The sequence below is a fragment of the Schistocerca piceifrons genome, chromosome 2, assembly GCF_021461385.2.
Source record: "Schistocerca piceifrons isolate TAMUIC-IGC-003096 chromosome 2, iqSchPice1.1, whole genome shotgun sequence".
Taxonomy (NCBI): Eukaryota; Metazoa; Arthropoda; class Insecta; order Orthoptera; family Acrididae; genus Schistocerca; species Schistocerca piceifrons.
Window position 1 is genome coordinate 58063140 of NC_060139.1, and position 18041 is coordinate 58081180.

At 40.0% G+C, this 18041-nt stretch overlaps 1 protein-coding gene across 1 annotated transcript in view; it reads left to right on the top strand.

Moving 5' to 3' along the window:
• LOC124776274 (protein ECT2) overlaps window positions 1-18041 on the top strand; it is a 212628-nt gene that overhangs the window by 136369 nt on the left and 58218 nt on the right. Inside the window, exon 11 of the mRNA XM_047251178.1 lies at window positions 3950-4157. Coding sequence (XP_047107134.1) covers window positions 3950-4157 — 208 coding nt within the window. The remainder of the gene's footprint in view (window positions 1-3949; window positions 4158-18041) is intronic.

The window sequence follows — 18041 nt, forward strand, 5'->3', positions numbered from 1 at the left end:
TATATATCAACGGGGACAGGTGAAAATGTGTGTCCTGACCGGGACTCGAACCTGGGATCTCCTGCTTACACGGAAGATGCTCTATCCATCTGAGCGACCGAGGACAGAGAGGATAGTGTGACGGCAGGGACTCTCTCTCGCATGCCCCAACACACTCATTACTCGTGGAAGACATTCTTACCAAGTCCCGCAAAAGTTCGGAGAATACATGTGCATCTGCACAGGAGGAGGAGGAGGTCATGGCTCGTATTGCCAGAACTATAAACTTATATGGAGATGTTGAACAGACACCATATCCATATAAGTATATAGTTCTGGCAATACCGGCCATGACCTCCTCCTTCTGTGCGGATGCACACATATACCCGGAACTCTTACGGGACAGAATTTATGTTAACTGGAACACTACACAAAAAAGAAGAAAACTCAAGAAAGGAAGACAAGTAATCAAAAGATGCATAAAAAAATGGACAGTGCTAGCTTCTAATGGATCAGTCTGCAAGGAAATAGAACTAGTTACGATCGTGATAGGAAAAAACACACTTGGTTCTTTGGTCATCTGATCAGGACACAAGGGAAAAAGAAATCATCAACAGAATTACAGAGAAATTATGGAACAGTTTGAGCAGTATGTGATGGATTATGAAAATTGAGAAAGATATGAGGGAACTACAAATTAGATTAGAAGGTTTATAAAACAAAGGCGAGGAACTTGAAGACAAACAGGCCAGGTTACAAATCAGTATCAGTGAACAAACAATAGGATAGGTAATTTCAGACGAAAAAAGAATGTTGAGTCTGGGGACGTAGTAGTACTCGGCCAACAAGAAACTGAAAAATTGTGTTTATAAGATTGACTAAAGTGGTCCAACAAACGCAATAAAATTTATATAAATAAAATAAAATCTTTTACCAAGTAGAAGCAGAAACTAAGCTTAAACAGAAATTTAAAAAAAATGATTGCTTTCAGAGCCAAGGATTTCTTAATTTTTCCCAACGTGAAACAAGTAACAATATGAAGGAATAGATTGCAATGGTGAAAAGGGAAAAAAAGCAAACGCAGAAGGTAGAAAATTGGCCAGTCAGCCACTGGATCTTTATTGCAGCAAGGTTCCCTAACAGTTACTTCACCTCACAAGTCAGCATAGGCATTTAACTTCCAGCTACTTTCTCTTTATTTGTACCAAACACTGCCATTTTTTAGTTCTTCCACGAGATTGAATTTTTGAGTTGGAGAACTTGGCCTGCAAAAGTACAGATGTCCAGGATCAGATTATGGTCTTTCAGACAGTTTTACGATTTCAGCATGTCCATTGCAGTGAATATTACAGAAATCTGTTGAACATCTCATTGTATGCAATACAAATTAAATCTTTCTCTTAAACCTGTGCCATTAATTGGAACATGAACCTTGCAAGCACCATAAAATTTGTGTTACTGCTTTACAGTTTGAAACCACAAGCACCCACAGATTCCAGTAGTTTATATAGTGTAGAGTGCATCTTATGCAGTCCGGTATGCTTACTGCCAGTTACATTCTCCAATTCTTTGTGTGTGTGTGTGTGTGTGTGTGTGTGTGTGTGTGTGTGTGTGTGTGTGTGTAATGACAGAGAGAAAACTTAGGTCACTCAAAAAATTTTTACCATAGTTTTCTTTGGAGAACATGACAATTTTGAATTGATGGAAAAATCTGTATTTTGGGCTGTCTGACAAAATAGTGGTCCACCTAATTTATATATGACTTCTGTATTACTGATAATGAAGAAAAATGTACAAACATTGAAATGATAGAAACAAACAAATACAAAATATCAATTGTGCATTTCCTGTTCTGCCACACACACACACACACACACACACACACACACACACACACACAGAGAGAGAGAGAGAGAGAGAGAGAGAGAGAGAGAGAGAGAGACCATTATCTCTGGCCACCGAGGCCAGACAGCAGTCTGGGTGGTGGGGTTGAGGAGGAAGCTGGGATGGGGAGGGCAGTGGAGGAGGGTGTACTGCTGATTGTGGGAGCATGCAGGAAAGTGGTGCTGACAGGTTAGGCCTGCTAGGTGCATTTGTGAGGTTCGAGAGAGGCCACGGGATGTATGGGACCGGTCTTCCACCTCCCAAGCGTCACCTGTCCCATCAAAGACAGGGCTACCTGTTAAACCAGTCATGTGATCGACAAACTAAACTGCAACCACTGTGCTGTGTTCTAAAAGGGCTTAGAAACCAACAAGCCACTTATCTGCATGAGCAGCCACTGACACTGTGGCCAAGAGACAGCTGTACTGCCCAATAGCTGAATATGCTGCCCAACACATCAGTTTCACTGAAGTGACTGGTTCACACCTTTTGCCGTCTGGACACACACACCCTGGTCAAACCTCCTGGCTGCACCTACAGTTGGCCGGTTATGCGCAACTAAGTCACGTTTTGTAGCAACCAGTGAGTGTTCAGTAGATCTCTGCTGTGAATATTACATGCAATTTGAGTGTTACATGGGATCGTAGTGAGTTATTTAGTGAATTTTGATTCCACTTGTTGTGAGTTGTCAGGGCAGATGGTTGTGGTGAGTGACAAATTCTACACAAGCAAGTGAGAGATGTAATTTGTGGGACGCGTGCATTCATCAAGCACAAAGCACATGCCTGTGTGTACCGCAACTGTCACTTAGAACCACAACAAAGCAGTCCCCATGTTTGTCTTGACCTGCACGAACTACACTCAATCGTGGATCAGTGTATAGCAGCTCTATCCTGTCCCCACCATGTCCCAGCGTGCTCCCACAAGCAGCTCTATAGCCGTACCTTGTTACCTTGTACTCAGTAATGGGTCTTTTGTACATTGACACAACTAAACAAAGATACTATGATTTCTACATTAGAAGTAAGAGCTGTAAATACTGCAGAAGTTGTCTGAACTAGGTTTTAATTTTTGTTTGTTCAAACAATATCAAAAAGATTGGTGAAATTACACTAGTGTCATCTGTAATCTCAGGAATGAGGATACGCAAGAACACAGTGTGCAGGTTAGATTTAGAAATTTTAGAGGGTACGGGTACTAAAAATGTCAAATACTAATGTTTTTGCCAATCTGTCTATCTGCTGTTGCCTTTTAAATAGATCTTTACCTATCTCAACTTGTTTAGAGATCCACTTAGCAGTTTTGCGATGTACACATTCACTTCCTTTTGTTAAGATTTTGTTCTTCATGTCTTTTATTTCCTTTCTTTTTTTAAGGCTAACACCTGAAATAGTTGATGAAACAGAATTCCCGGTCTTGGGTTTAAATGAGTTGTAGCAAGCATTGTGCTTTTGCTGCTGTAATAAGATGATTCTTCTTAAACCTTGTGATTAAAATTTCTCGTAATGTGTAAGTAATTTATGGAATAAAGGTAAATAACTCACCGAATACTAGAGGTGCATCTGTATTGAGCTGCCAATGCAGATGGATTGAGGGGAGGGTTATATCAGGTGGAAAGAGTGAGGGGAGAAAGGAGCAAGAGAATTTGCCCTGAATGTATATCTTTTGATAATTGTTTGCCTTCACTGTTTATAAGAGTTTTATCCCCCCCCCCCCCCCCAAACTAGCCAAGTATTATCTGTGTACAGTGTGCTGTATGCCAGGTAAGAGAAGGATTTAGTAACAAATTTGTCTGTTGCTTTGGAGGGCCCAAACAAAATCTTTTAACAAACACAAATCCGTATCACTTAAATGAAGACAAGTGATTGAGTTAAACAGAAGGTGCGTATTCCCTCAGAGATAGGTTTTAGATAGGGGAGGGCCGTAGAGTGCCCTTACGTTTGTTTGTTTGTTTGTGTATCATCATCATCCCCCCAACACACACACACACACACACACACACACACACACACAAACGACAAAATTTTGCAAAAATTGTGTCAATTTTTCATGGCTGATTTTTTGTGAACTTTGTTCCATTTTTCAGGTACCAGATCTAGTCAAAGCATATCCGCCATTCGTAAACTTCTTCGAGAACACCAAAGAAATGCTGGTAATGTGTGATCAAACAAAACCACGTTTCCATGCATTTCTGAAGATATGTCAAACAAAGCCAGAATGTGGCCGCCAAAGTCTTCAGGAATTGTTAATACGACCAGTACAGAGGCTCCCGAGCATCAGTCTGCTTCTGAATGGTATTTCAAAGGAACTGCTTGATACACTGCAACATTTATTGTCTTCTCTCTCTCTCTCTCTCTCTCTCTCTCTCTCTCTCTCTCTGTGTGTGTGTGTGTGTGTGTGTGTGTGTGTGTGTGTGTGTAGGGGGGGGGGGGGCGGCATGTGCATTGTAGCACAGACAAGGATTTGTCCAAAAGATAGCAATCTTTTCTTTATTTTTTGTGTGCCTGTAAGCAATTCAATGCTCCCCCTATTTGGTTAGTTGTTACTTTCATTCGTAAACTATTATTTACGTTCTGCCAGAACTTTCCGTATGATGTCTACAGAGCCAAAATATTAGAAGTACTGCTCACTGCAAAATGAATACCACCTTGTGGTGTTCCAGTCACATCATGTGGTAAGAAATGTATATAAGCAGAACAGATGAGTGGAGAGTAATTCTAGTGATCATATGGACCGCAAGTGGGGGAATTCCCTGGCATGACCGACTTTGAAAGAGGGCATATTGTAATGGCCCAATGCTCAGGAATTTGCATCTGAGAATCGTGAAGCTGGTGGACTGTTCATATGCTAGTGTCATGAGCATCTATGGAAAGCAGTTGAAGGACAGCGAAACCATGAGAAGATGACAACATTGAATTTCCGTGCCTCATCACAGAACCAGTACAGGAGGTTAGATGCCTTGCCTGATGTGTAAAGCAGTATAGGCAGTTGATTTGTGGCAGATCTGACAACAAAGTACATTGAAACTTCCTGACATTAAAACTGTGTGCCGGACCGAGACTCGAACTCGGGACCTTTGCCTTTCGCGGGCAAGTGCTCTACCAACTGAGCTACCCAAGCACGACTCACGCCCCATCCTCACAGCTTTACTTCTGCCAATACCTCGTCTCCTACCTTCCAAACTTTACAGAAGCTCTCCTGCGAACCTTGCGGAGACATGTCTTGGCCACAGCCTGACCGGATGGATCATGTTTCATGTTATACCAATTTGATCGTCATAGATAGGGTCCCACTCTGTCATTCAGATGATTGGTGGTTGGAAAAATGCTCTGCCCCATTGACTTATGCCAGTGGGGTAGTTGTTATGCTATGGGGGACATACGCTTGGTCCTCTGTGGGACCCATGGTAATCATTGATGATGATGTGACAGCTGTGGAGTACATGAACATTATTGCGGACAACTACCATCCCTTCATACTTTGTCTTCTCTCGTGGTGATAGCATTGTTCAGCAGAATTACTGTCTGCTTCAAAAGGCCATAATAATGGTAAAATGGTTTGAGGAATTGATGTCTTGGCTTCCAAATTCGCCTATTGTAACACAACTGAGAGACTGTCAAATGTCAGCTTCGCACCTGCAAGCCACTGGCCCTTAGTACACAGTAGCTGCATGTGTGGTAGATATCTGGTGTCACATACATTGAGAAACTTTTCAAATCCATTTCATGCAGAATTACTGTTGTATTTAGTTCTAGATGTGGACTAACATTCTATTATGCAGATGGTCATAATGTTTTGGTTTCCAGTGCAAAACAGTACGTCGCCAAAGTTCTCACAGTTTCATGTTTCAATTTAACAGTAGTCATAATATTGAGGATATTTGGTTTTAAATATGATCTATCATCGTTGCCAAAGTCTGTTGGTCTTATATTCCAATGACAACAGTCATAGCATGTTTTTATGTGCATTTCTCATATACTTTGTTATACAGTGACTTGGAATGAATAGGGACAACAGTAATGACGGAATTTCCTGGAGCACCAAGAGTTTATAACTTGCAGTATTGATAGAACTACAAATAAAGTGTAGTTTAGATTTCACTGTTTTTTTTATTTTTATTGATTATTATTCAAAGTACTTTTACACATAATCTGCACATCATAGAATTCCAAACTCAGAAATTCTTATGTGAAGAATAATGAAAATAATAAATTTTTGAAACTATAATGTAATTGATTTACTTTCACGCATTATTTCTAATGGTGTGGGCAGGCCTTGCACAGTACTCAAATGCATGTATTTAGTTGTACCTGAATTCAGTAAAAATCCATTTGCGAGAACCAGTTATTAGTTTTCAAAAAAATATTTATATTTTAGATTAAGTTACTCCATTAGGCTTGATTATAATACTTGGATTGTCAGCAGAGATATCTGTTTCTATTCCTTGGTTGTATGTTGGAAGATCATTTAGATAGAACAGCAGCAGTGGACCCAATATTTATCCATGTGGCACACCTGCAGTGACTGTTCCCCATTCTGAAAATGAATGTGAATTTTGTACACTCCAAGGGTTTCTTAATGCTACACTGCATCCTTTTAGTTACATATGATGAAAACTAGTTACCAACAGCATCTCTGATAAAATAATATGAGCTTTTCTACGAGAATACTATGAACTGCACAAATACTTTGGATGGGTTGCAGAAAATACCAGTTCACTATATTTTGTCATTTAAATTTTGCGTAATCTGAATTGCGAATTGAAAAATTTGTGAATAAACTCTTTATTTTGAGAGAGGTGTGTTAGAGCTCTTGCACACACAGTTTTATCCACTACTTTCAAGGATGACATATCCCCTCGGTTCAAAACATTTAGAGATTGGATTGATAAAAAATAGAGAAAAATTAAGATGATGTGTTTAATGTTTCAGGTTTTCTTTATAGTCCCCCTCCTCCCCTCCACTTGAGTATAATGTACAGCACAGTCATACTGAAAGTCCTTGTGTTGGTATGTTACTCAACTTGAATGTCACCATGGCATGATGGAGGTGGTCGAGAACAGACACTTGGTTTTTTGTTAAAAACTGCGCAACTACTGTAGCCGTGTGAGCAGGTGCATTGTCGTGCGCAAGAAGAAATCCCTCCTACTCAAGTGTTCTGAACGAACCTTCTGAAGCCTCTTGTGCAACTGATCCCAAGTAGTGGTGGAAATTTACGGTTACTGTACTTAAAAAAGACAGTGAGTGTTATCTTAACTTTCAATTTTGTTATTCACACCTTCTTTGATCTGCACAAATCATCAGAGACCCATTCTACATAGTCTTGTCATCCATCACTCTTCCCCATTGCCATCTATGGGCTTGTGACCTCTGTTGGGCCTCTGGTTACCCCGGTGTTGTGCGTCGATGATTTTTGCTTCTGGTGCAGCTCCCACTCGGTAACATCTGCTGAGCACCGGCGCCAAGGCACCATCTGACAGGCCTTCCGTGGCTTCCATTTTTCTCCCTCCAAAATGTGGGTTATGCATTTTTGTCGTCGACCTACAGTACACTCTTATCCAGAACTTTATTTAGGTGACCAGCTCCTCGATGTTGTAGCACAGTCCCGTTTCTTGGGCCTTATTTTTGATAACAAGGTGACACGGCTGCCCCACATTCGCCAGCTAAAACTACGTGTATGCAGAAGCATTCGCCTCCTAAGACTACATGTATGCGGAAGCTTAATGCTCTCCATCTCCTGGGCCACACATCTTTGGGTCCAGACCATTCCACCCCCCCTCCATCTTTACCGTGGTCTGATCTCGTCCAGACTAGATTGTGGTAGCAGGTTCATGGCTCAGCAGCTCCTTCCACTTTGAAACTGCTTGACCCTGTTCACCATTGTGGGGTGCGTCTGGCTATTGGTGCCATTCGCACTAGTCCCATTGATAGTTTCCTCTCAGAAGTGGGGATGCCCCCTCTTCACATAAGATGAAGCCAACTCCTCATTTCGTACACAGTCGCCATTCTCCAGTTCCCTGAGCAACCTGTGTACCCTGTGCTCTTTGCCTATGAGGGATGTCTCCCTCGTAACACCCGTTGGCAAGTGTCTCACTTCTCTCTGTTGGGATCTCCATCTCCACTCAGGCCTGCACCTCGTGTCTTTTGTCCCATACCCCACCATGGATGGTGCCCATACCACGGATTAGGACCGATCATTTCCAGAGTCCTAAGATCACTGTCGCTTGTACGGTTTTCTGGCATCTTCTATGTGCCATCCTTGCATAGTTCCAGGGTGCCACCACCATCTTTCACTGATGGTTCTAAGACATCAATAAGGTGGGATACGCTTTCACGTCTCCTACTGCCTTCGAACACCATTTATTGTCGGGATCATGTAGTGTGTTCACAGCAGAGCTTCTAGCCATTCGCAGGGTCAACCTGTTTGTTTCTCAGGCCTCCCTGCACAGTGTTTTAATTTGTTCCAACGCAACGAGCAGCTTGCAGGCTATCAACCGATGCTACCCTCGGCACCCTTTGGTCTCTATCTGTGACCTCCAGTCTGCTCTTGGATGTGTCGCCTGTTCGGTTGTCCTCCTCTGGGTCCCAAGTCATGTGGGAGTCCCGGAGAATGAACTGGCTGACCATTTGGCTAGAGAAACAGATACTTAACCCCCTTTTTTCTCAATATTCCAGCTGCATATGTGCGGATCTATGTCAGATTTCTCTTTCCCCAAAAGTGGAATGCCATCCGGAGCTCTACCACTCATAGTAATAAACTCCGCACAATGAAGGAGACTGTTGCAGTTTGGCGCTCTTCCTTCCTCTCCTCTTGGAAAGAGTCCATTGTTTCATGCTGTTTACTCATTGGTCATACCTGCCTCACCCATTGTTTCCTCCTATGTAACAACCCACCCCCACAATGCGGCTGTGGAGCCAGACTGACAGTATTCCATGTCCCCTTCTTTCAGCCCTTTGTGCTAAATATATTCTTCATGATTTCTTAAATTTAATATTAGCAGACGATTCACAGGTGGTTGAACCAGTCCTCAGTTTCCTCCATGAAAATGGTTTTTGTTTCCGCATATAAGTTTCTACTTTAGTCTTGGAGCAAGGGCAGGTTGGGACATCTTTTCCAGTCTTCTTGGTCTGTGATCCAATGACCACCCCCCTTTTTTTCCCGATTTTTAGATTTGGTGTCACCTTTTATGCCTTTTACTGTGTATGTTTAATGTTCATTATTTTATAATTTGACTCTGACTGGATCTATCCACTTTTAGCAGACTCTCTTTCTTCTGTGACTAACCTCGGAATCGCGGGACTGATGACCTCGCTGTTTGGTCCCATAACCTGTCTCAATCAATCAATCTTGTCAAACATGATGATATATATTATTATTGTTGTTGTTGTTGTTGTTGTTATTTGTTTGGATGGGGGGGGGGAGAGAGATAAGTGTCCACGGAAATCATTTCAATCAAGCCTCAGGCCACATCCATGTTTTGTTTTCATTCAATAGTCAGAAGTGTATAGACAAGCTTTCCACAGACTTTTCCTTCCTCTAAAACATTCTGGAGAATGTCTTTAACACTTCAGATCTTCATCATTACTTCCGCATGAAAGATGGTGGTGGTTTTCAAAACAAAACACGTTATTCCAATGTTCATTTTGGATGATTTCTCGTTGTCCTCGTTTAACATTCAAACCAACCAAACACTCATGTGCAACTTAAACAACTATCGCTGTAAGTCTTGTTCATACACACAATGTCCCTGTAGCAATTTTACTGAGTAAAACATGTAATTGAATCACTGCCGGTTGCTCCTTTGTGATTTACTCAGATGTCCCTATAACAATTTTACCAAGTGAAATGTGTAATTGAATCACTACTGGCTACTCCACTGTGAGTTGGCAACTCATCAGTGTTGACACACAATAGCTACATGTTCACTGCATTCTCTGACTGGTCGAACACACATATGTTGCTTGCAGTTGTTAGTTCTAGGTGCCACCATAGCTTGCACTGATGTCAATTATGCACCAAGAACAAAATCAGTCTTTGAACTTTTTTGACAGGCTGTGTAAGTAGTGAGAGTGTTTTATAATTGTTACTATTTGTCTTACTACCTATCTTCTACAGGTGTCTAACGTTAGCATATTTCCGTCTGTCGGGAGATATCAATGGTGACAGTGATTCATTGCGTGTGTGACTAAATACATCACATATATGTAAGAAACATAATTTTAGAACCTAATGTGAGGTATTATCACCGACATGAAAACTTCACATTTCCGATAAAAGTGAATATAGGTGCAATGTGAGCCTCAAAATGTAAAAAATATGAATGTATGTAATAAATGTTATTTCATAGCAAATGGTATTCAGATGAACTATTTTATCTGCATATAAATATTGAAAATGTAACCAATTTTCATTTATCTGGTGAAGCCCAATTTGGAAACAGTATGTGCATAAGGGTGTGTTTACAAAATAAAGAACACACCTGTGCATGAACACAGTGACAAATTGGTGCGCTTTTAAGTTACACTTCAGTCTTATTTCAAACAGTGGGGAGTTGAATGGTCTCTCTAAGGTACATACCACATACTGCGACATTGGTCTCACCCGTGAGACTTAACATCTTAGAATAAAGAACACATACATTTATCTGCCAGCTAAAGTTGGTATTATATGAAATCACAGAGGCTATAACATGATAGCTTTATGTGTAGTATTTTGAACTATGGCTGCATAAGATACAGGTAGAGATTGGGCCTAAACTACCTCATTTATGATGTTGCCAACTTCAGCAATGCTGCTGCTGCTTCTCAACTTACCTAAAACAGATACTACATTTCAGGTCCCTATATACGAGGGGCATTTGAAAAGTCCGTGCAAAAATAAAAACTACTTACATGTTTGTGGTAAACCTTTTTTTTTTTTCTGACAGAGTCTCCTTTCAGACTTACACACTTCGTCCAATGCTGTTCTAATTTGTTGATCCCTTCCGAATAATAGGAATTATCCAAGTCTGCAAAATGTCTATTAGTTGCTGCAATCACCTCCTCATTTGAATAAAATCTTTGTCCCGCCAGCCATTTCTTCAAATTGGGGAACAGATAGTAGTCCGAGGGAGCCAAGTCTGGAGAATAGGGGGGATGTGAAACGAGTTGGAATCCTATTTCCATTAATTTTGCGACCACAGCTGCTGAGGTGTGTGCTGGTGCATTGTCATGATGGAAAAGGACTTTTTTACGGTCCAATCGCTGGTGTTTTTCTTGCAGCTCGGTTTTCAAGCGGTCCAATAATGATGAATAATATGCACCTGTAATAGTTTTACGCTTTTCCAGATAGTCGATGAGGACTATCCCTTGTGAATCCCAAAAGACAGTCGCCATAATCTATCTGGCCGAAGGAATGGTCTTCGCCTTTTTTTGTGCAGATTCTCCCTTGTAAGCCCATTGTTTAGATTGTTGTTTGGTCTCAGGAGCATAGTAATGTATTCATGTTTCATCAACAGTGACGCAGTGACGCTTAAAGTCCTGTGGATTCTTCCTGAACAGCTGCAAACCATCCTTTCAGCACTGCACACAATTCTGTTTTTTTCAAGTGTGAGCGGTCGTGGAACCCATCAAGCTTTCTCATGTCCAAATGTTTGTGCACAATATTATGTACTCTTTCATTCGAGATGCTCACAGCACTAGCAATCTCTCGCACCTTAACTCTTCTGTCATACATCAACATTTCATAGATTTTATCAATGATTTCCGGAGTCTTAACCTCCGCAGGACGTCCAGAACATTCAGCATCATTTGTGCCCATACGGCCACTCCGAAAATTTTGAAACCACTTATAAACTGTTCTAATCGAAGGTGTAGAGCCACCGTAATGTTTATCAATCTTCTCTTTAGTCGCCCGATGCATTTTGCTTTTCATAAAGTAATGTTTAATCACCACACAAAATTCTTTTTTGTCCATTTTTTGACAATCACTCAATCACTTGGATCTCCTTGATTCACATGAATGGCAAAACAAAGAAATAGACCAATATGGCTGAAACTTGGTGTGCGCTCTTTCTAAAGATGCTACTAACTAAACATGATGTCTATATAGGCTGGTGGTGGTATCTCTTGGACTTTTCAAATGCCCCTCGTATTACTCACTCAAAGTTTTTCATTTGACAGAGAATAGAATAATTGTAATACTATGTTCCAAGCAGAGCTGACGGTGATAGCAGTTGTGAACATGTGGTGACAGCACAGGTTTCCTTGTAATGTGTAAAGAATCCTAGTTCTCTGCTTGTTCTAATCTTTTCAAATAAAATTTCCCTTTCCTTGCATGTGATAATTTGATTCTTTTTGTTACCCAGTTTTTTTTTAAAAAAAAAAAAGCCTATTAGTATCATGCTTTGTTTCCTTGGGAAAGCAGTGTTAATGTTAAATAGAAACCCATCTATAAATATATTAAATTTTATAAATAAGAGAAAGGCAACCACTCACCTGTAGTTGGCTGGTATGTAGCACATGGAAACACGTGACAGAAATGGTATTTCACTAGCTTTAGAGCCCTTGCTCTTTCTCGAACAACAGTACACACACACACACACACACACACACACACACACACACACACACACACACACACACACACACTCCCAGCTGTGAAAAGACTGGTGGTTGATTATTGATAGCAGTTTCCTGGAGGTCAGAAGGGGGTAGGGAAGGGCACCGAAGGCGAGGAGGGGATTGTGGCATAGTGTGAGATACATCTGACGCATAAATCAGTTGCTGCGCAACAAGACGAAAGGAGTTCAAAGGGTTTAGAATGTAACAGAATAGGACAATATTTAATTAAAGCTTTGATTCTGAATATATTGTAATGAAAGCTATGATTATGAATATATTGAAGAATATGATACTAGCAAATGAAGTTTATGTGAACTTGCATAAATCATTCTATAAAAATTGATAATAACTCTGGAGATCAGATAAAAAGAAAGGTGCTAGCATATAAGGCATTAATGCTGAATTAATCAGTTATGGAGGAATCATGTTATAATTTTGCTTCCTCCATTTTTTAAATGTGTGTTGGAAGAACTGTTCTGTACCTGAAGAATGGAACACATCTCAAATAATTTCTGTGTGTAAAGAAGGCAATAGGAAAGACACAGGAAATTATAAAGGAATAAGTTTACTAAATGCAGGATATAAAATTTATGGTAAAACTCTTAATCAAAGGTTACAAACTATCACTGATGCAGTAATTTCAGTAGGACAATCAGCCTTCAGAGTGGGAAGTTTGTGTAGTGGTAATATATTTATAAGAAGATAAATTATTGAGAAGCATTGGGAATTTGGCTTAGAAACAACGTTGGCATTTACTTATTTTGAGAAAGCCTTTGATAAGGTAAAAAGGCCTTTTTGTGGAAAATATTGGAAATAGTGCTTTAGTAAACTTCTTTTTAATTCCATAAAGAGTCTTTATGTAAATACAAAAATAGTTGATATGAATATAATAGAAAAGAACATTCCACATGGGGAAAAATATATTAAAAAAAGATGCTGTGACTTGCCAAATGGGAAAGTGCTGGTAAATAGACACAATAAAAAACACACAAATATCAAGCTTTCGCAATCCATGGTTGCTTCATCAGGAAAGAGAGAAGGAGAGGGAAAAACGAAAGGATGTGGGTTTTAAGGGAGAGGGTAAGGAGTCATTTCAATCCCGGGAGCGGAAAGACGTACCTTCGGGGGGAAAAGGGAGAGGTATACACTCGCGCACACACATATACACAGTATATGGACTATCAAACCAATTGTGTGATTGGATTGAAGAGTTCCTGGATGACAGAACGCAGCATGTCATTCTCAATGGAGAGAAGTCTTCCGAAGTAAGAGTGATTTCAGGTGTGCCCCAGGGGAGTGTCATAGGACCGTTGCTATTCACAATATACATAAATGACCTTGTGGATGACATTGGAAGTTCACTGAGGCTTTTTGCAGATGATGCTGTGGTGTATCGAGAGATTGTAACAATGGAAAATTGTACTGAAATGCAGGAGGATTTGCAGCGAATTGACGCATGGTGCAGGAAATGGGAATTCAATTTCAATGTAGACAAGTGTAATGTGCTGCGAATACATAGAAAGATAGATCCCTTATCATTTAGCTACAAAATAGCAGGTCAGCAACTGGAAGCATTTATTCCATAAATTATCTGGGAGTACGCATTAGGAGTGATTTAAAAATGAATGATCATATAAAGTTGATCGTCGGTAAAGCAGGTGCCAGACTGAGATTCATTGGAAGAATCCTAAGGAAATGCAATACGGAAACAAAGGAAGTAGGTTACAGTACGCTTGTTCGCCCACTGCTTGAATACTGCTCAGCCGTGTGGGATCCGTACCAAATAGGGTTGATGGAAGAGACAGAGAAGATCCAACGGAGAGCAGCGTGCTTCGTTACAGGATCATTTAGCAATCGCGAAAGCGTTACGGAGATGATAGGTAAACTCCAATGGAAGACTCTGCAGGAGAGACGCTCAGTAGCTCGGCATGGGCTTTTGTTAAAGTTTCGAGAACATACCTTCACCGAAGAGTCAAGCAGTATATTGGTCCCTCCTATGTATATCTCGCGAAGAGACCATGAGGATAAAATCAGAGAGATTAGAGCCCACACAGAAGCATACCGACAATCCTTCTTTCCACGAACAATACGAGACTGGAACAGAAGGGAGAACCGATAGAGGTACTCAGGGTACCCTCCGCCACACACTGTCAGGTGGCTTGCGGAGTATGGATGTAGGTGTAGGTGTGTGTGTGTGTGTATGTGTGTGTGCGTGTGTGCACGCGTGTGCGTGTGCGCGCGCGCGCGCAGCGCGCGCTTGCGCTCGCACTCATACCTGTCCCTTTTTCCCCCTGAGGTAAGTCTTTCCGCTCCCGGGATTGGAATGACTCCTTACCCTCTCCCTTAAAATCCACATCCTTTCGTCTTTCCCTCTCCTTCCCTCTTTCCTGATGAAGCAACCATGGGTTGTGAAAGCTTGAGATTTGTGTGTGGGTTTGTGTGTTTTTTATTGTGTCTATCTACCAGCGCTTTCCCCGTTTGGTAAGTCACAGCATCTTTTTTTTTTTAATATACAAAAATAGTCGTTTAGATTTGAAAATGTCAGGTGAAATTTTATGAATCAAGGTGTTAGACAAGGCTGCAGCCTGTCACTCCTATTCGAGTCTCAGTCTGGCACACAGTTTTAATCTGCCAGGAAGTTTCATATCGCCGCACACTCCACTGCAGAGTGAAAATTTCATTCTATCACCCACCTTATTTAATTTATATGTTGATGACCTAGTTATGAAGTGTAAAGGTGAACTACACTTAGAAATTAAAATGGATGTTGTATACTATTAAATACTCTTTTTGTTTGCTGATAACAAGATAATTGTATGGGAAACGGAAGATAATTTGCAAAGGGCAGTAAGTAGAGTGTGCCAAAGTGCAACTCAAACGAGACAAAGATAATGTCTTTCAAAGGAAAGAATCCAGTCAGACTGAAAATAATAATAATAAATGAGAAAATTTTAGAACAAGTATCCCATTTCAGTTATCCGTAATGTGATACTAATTACTGTGGCAAAGACATTGTGAAGAAGGTTAATAAATATCTAGCTGTCTTTGGAACAGTTGGAAGAGCTCTAGAAAGAAAAACAAGGAAAGAAACACAAATGAATTCCTGCAAAGTATGGCTGTAACTATTCTTGTATTTGGGCAAAAAGAAAAGTATAAAAGCAGCAGTGATGATGATGATGATGATGATGATGATGATGATGATGATGACATAAATGCAAAAAATTGAATTTAAGAAGATATTGAACTACAAATTAAAAATCTGTCAAACCTACTGTAAGCAAAAGCGCAGTTTATCATTTATGGAACTCACGTAAAAAGGTGATATAAATTACAATGCAGCCAACAATAAAACACACAGGATTTATGTTACGAACTAAAACCACACTATTTGTAAACCAAGTAACAAAAATAATTTAAGCCTTTGTTGTAGATGTATGTTTCAGGTACTTTTGGTGTGATAATTGCAATATTTCAACATGATAACTGCTTCAGAAATATTGCAGTGATTCTTAAAGCCAAATACCATAATCAGTTTTCTAAAAGCAGTAGTAAAATCTTAATTGATGAAATAAATACAGTGAAACCCCGCTATTACATTTCTCAAGGGGTCTTAAAAAAAAGTGGTGTAAAATGCGGGAAAATGTAAAAATATGGGAAATAAAGTTTTAAGTTGTAAAAGTTATGTATAGGATACACCCTTGCATTTTCGCACATTATATGTGACATATGTGCATAACAGGCATCAAAAAGACTTGTCAGGAACTTGTTTGTCACCTAATAAAGCTTTATTATCTAATAAAAACCACCGATGTAACTGGAACTGATAACTGTCTGTAAAGTAGGAACGTTTAACTCAATTCCATATGTCATAATTAATGTTTTTTAAAGTCTGCAGCTGTCATTCGTTATTTAAATAATGAAATACTGCGCTAGTTAAGTATTGTTTTTCATGCTTAGCACGGTGTGTTTCGAGAATTCTCTCTCATTGCCAAGTGCAAATATTGTAGATAAGAATTTTGTGCAGTGTTAGCATGTGGTATTCTGCATCTCTCCTTTAGTCATCTTTTTGAGTTTAGCAGGTACTGTGCCTCCTCAGTTATGTAGAACACCACACACACGCAAACTATCACTGACATTGTTTGTGTAGCATCACAAAGGGAAAAAATACATACGTAAAACTGCACTTGACTATGAGAACAAATTCTCGAAACACATTTTGCTCAGCATGTAAAAATTAAATAACCGGCACTGTGTTTATACTAAAAAGTAAAAACATTTGAGCAACTCAGGATTGAGTGATGGTGTCAACTAGCACTACAAGTTGCCAAATGCCGAGACACGCTACATATGATTCAACAAGGGCGTCACAATGATCACAACTACTACGAAAATGCATTTGCTCAGTACAGGCAGTTTGGTAACTGTTGTGGTTGTTCGTATCATCTTTATTGAAACAAACCTAGTTACTTCCATCAGCCACGATGCCAAATAGAGCTTGGCAGTGGCGGGAGATACGGCACGAATTTTTACAACTGTTACATGTTTATGGGTTCAAATCCGCTGAGTATAGTGCTAGGGTGTAAATAAACTTAACCACGTAATATTTATAAACACTACTGGACAGCCAACATCAAGCCAGCATCATTTTTTTTCTCCACAAGTACTTTTTCTTAATGCATAAATTGCGGGGAAAATTATAAATACGTTGATGCAAATTAACATTGTGGACAAAGGAAATTTAAGAGGAACAATAAATAATGTCATAAATGGTGGGAAAACATTAATTCTGGGAACGTAAAATCAGGGTTATACTGTAAATTCTGAACTCAGCCGCAATTGGGCATTGAAATGAATTCAGTGGCAATAAATGAAAATTTGTGCTGGACTGGGACTCAGATCCGGCTTTCCCGCTACAGAGGATGCTACCTAAGTAGTATGCAACAAGGTTGAAATTGGGATCGGATAGCCAAAGCACTTAAGGCAACTGCTCACATGAAGTGGGAATGGTACATTTACAGTTGCACGATCAAGACTGACCCAGCATTTGTATAGAAATCTTAACTGTAAATTCAAAGAATTTGGAATGTAAATTCAAAGAATTTGGAATAGATTAACGTATTATATAACTGTCCAGTTGATATGGAGCAGCGGCTTTTAAGTACCAAATCCATATAAGTCTTATCTGTGTCGTGATGCATTAAAACATATTTAAGAACTATTTTGTATTTTGTCTGTTGTGGCTATGTAGTTGTTTGGTTAACTGGACACACATTGCCCTTGTGTAAAAGTGGACATAGGTGTTATTCTAGGTAGAGCACGTGCAAGAAACCTGACTTATATACCTCAATCAAAATCATTGATTGTCAACAAGTTAAGTAACTGAAATGTAGCCATGAAAGCTGGTTATGTTTTAGGTGGAGCATATAAGAGGATTGTGTGTGTGTGGGGGGGGGGGGGGGGGGAGACAGAAAAGAGTAGGGAAAAGGTAAAGGGGAAACAGGTTAGTGGAGGTTTAGGATAGAGAGAGAATTTCCACTAGTGAAGCAGTTGTTGAAGTTGTTAGCGTTGTGGTGCTCA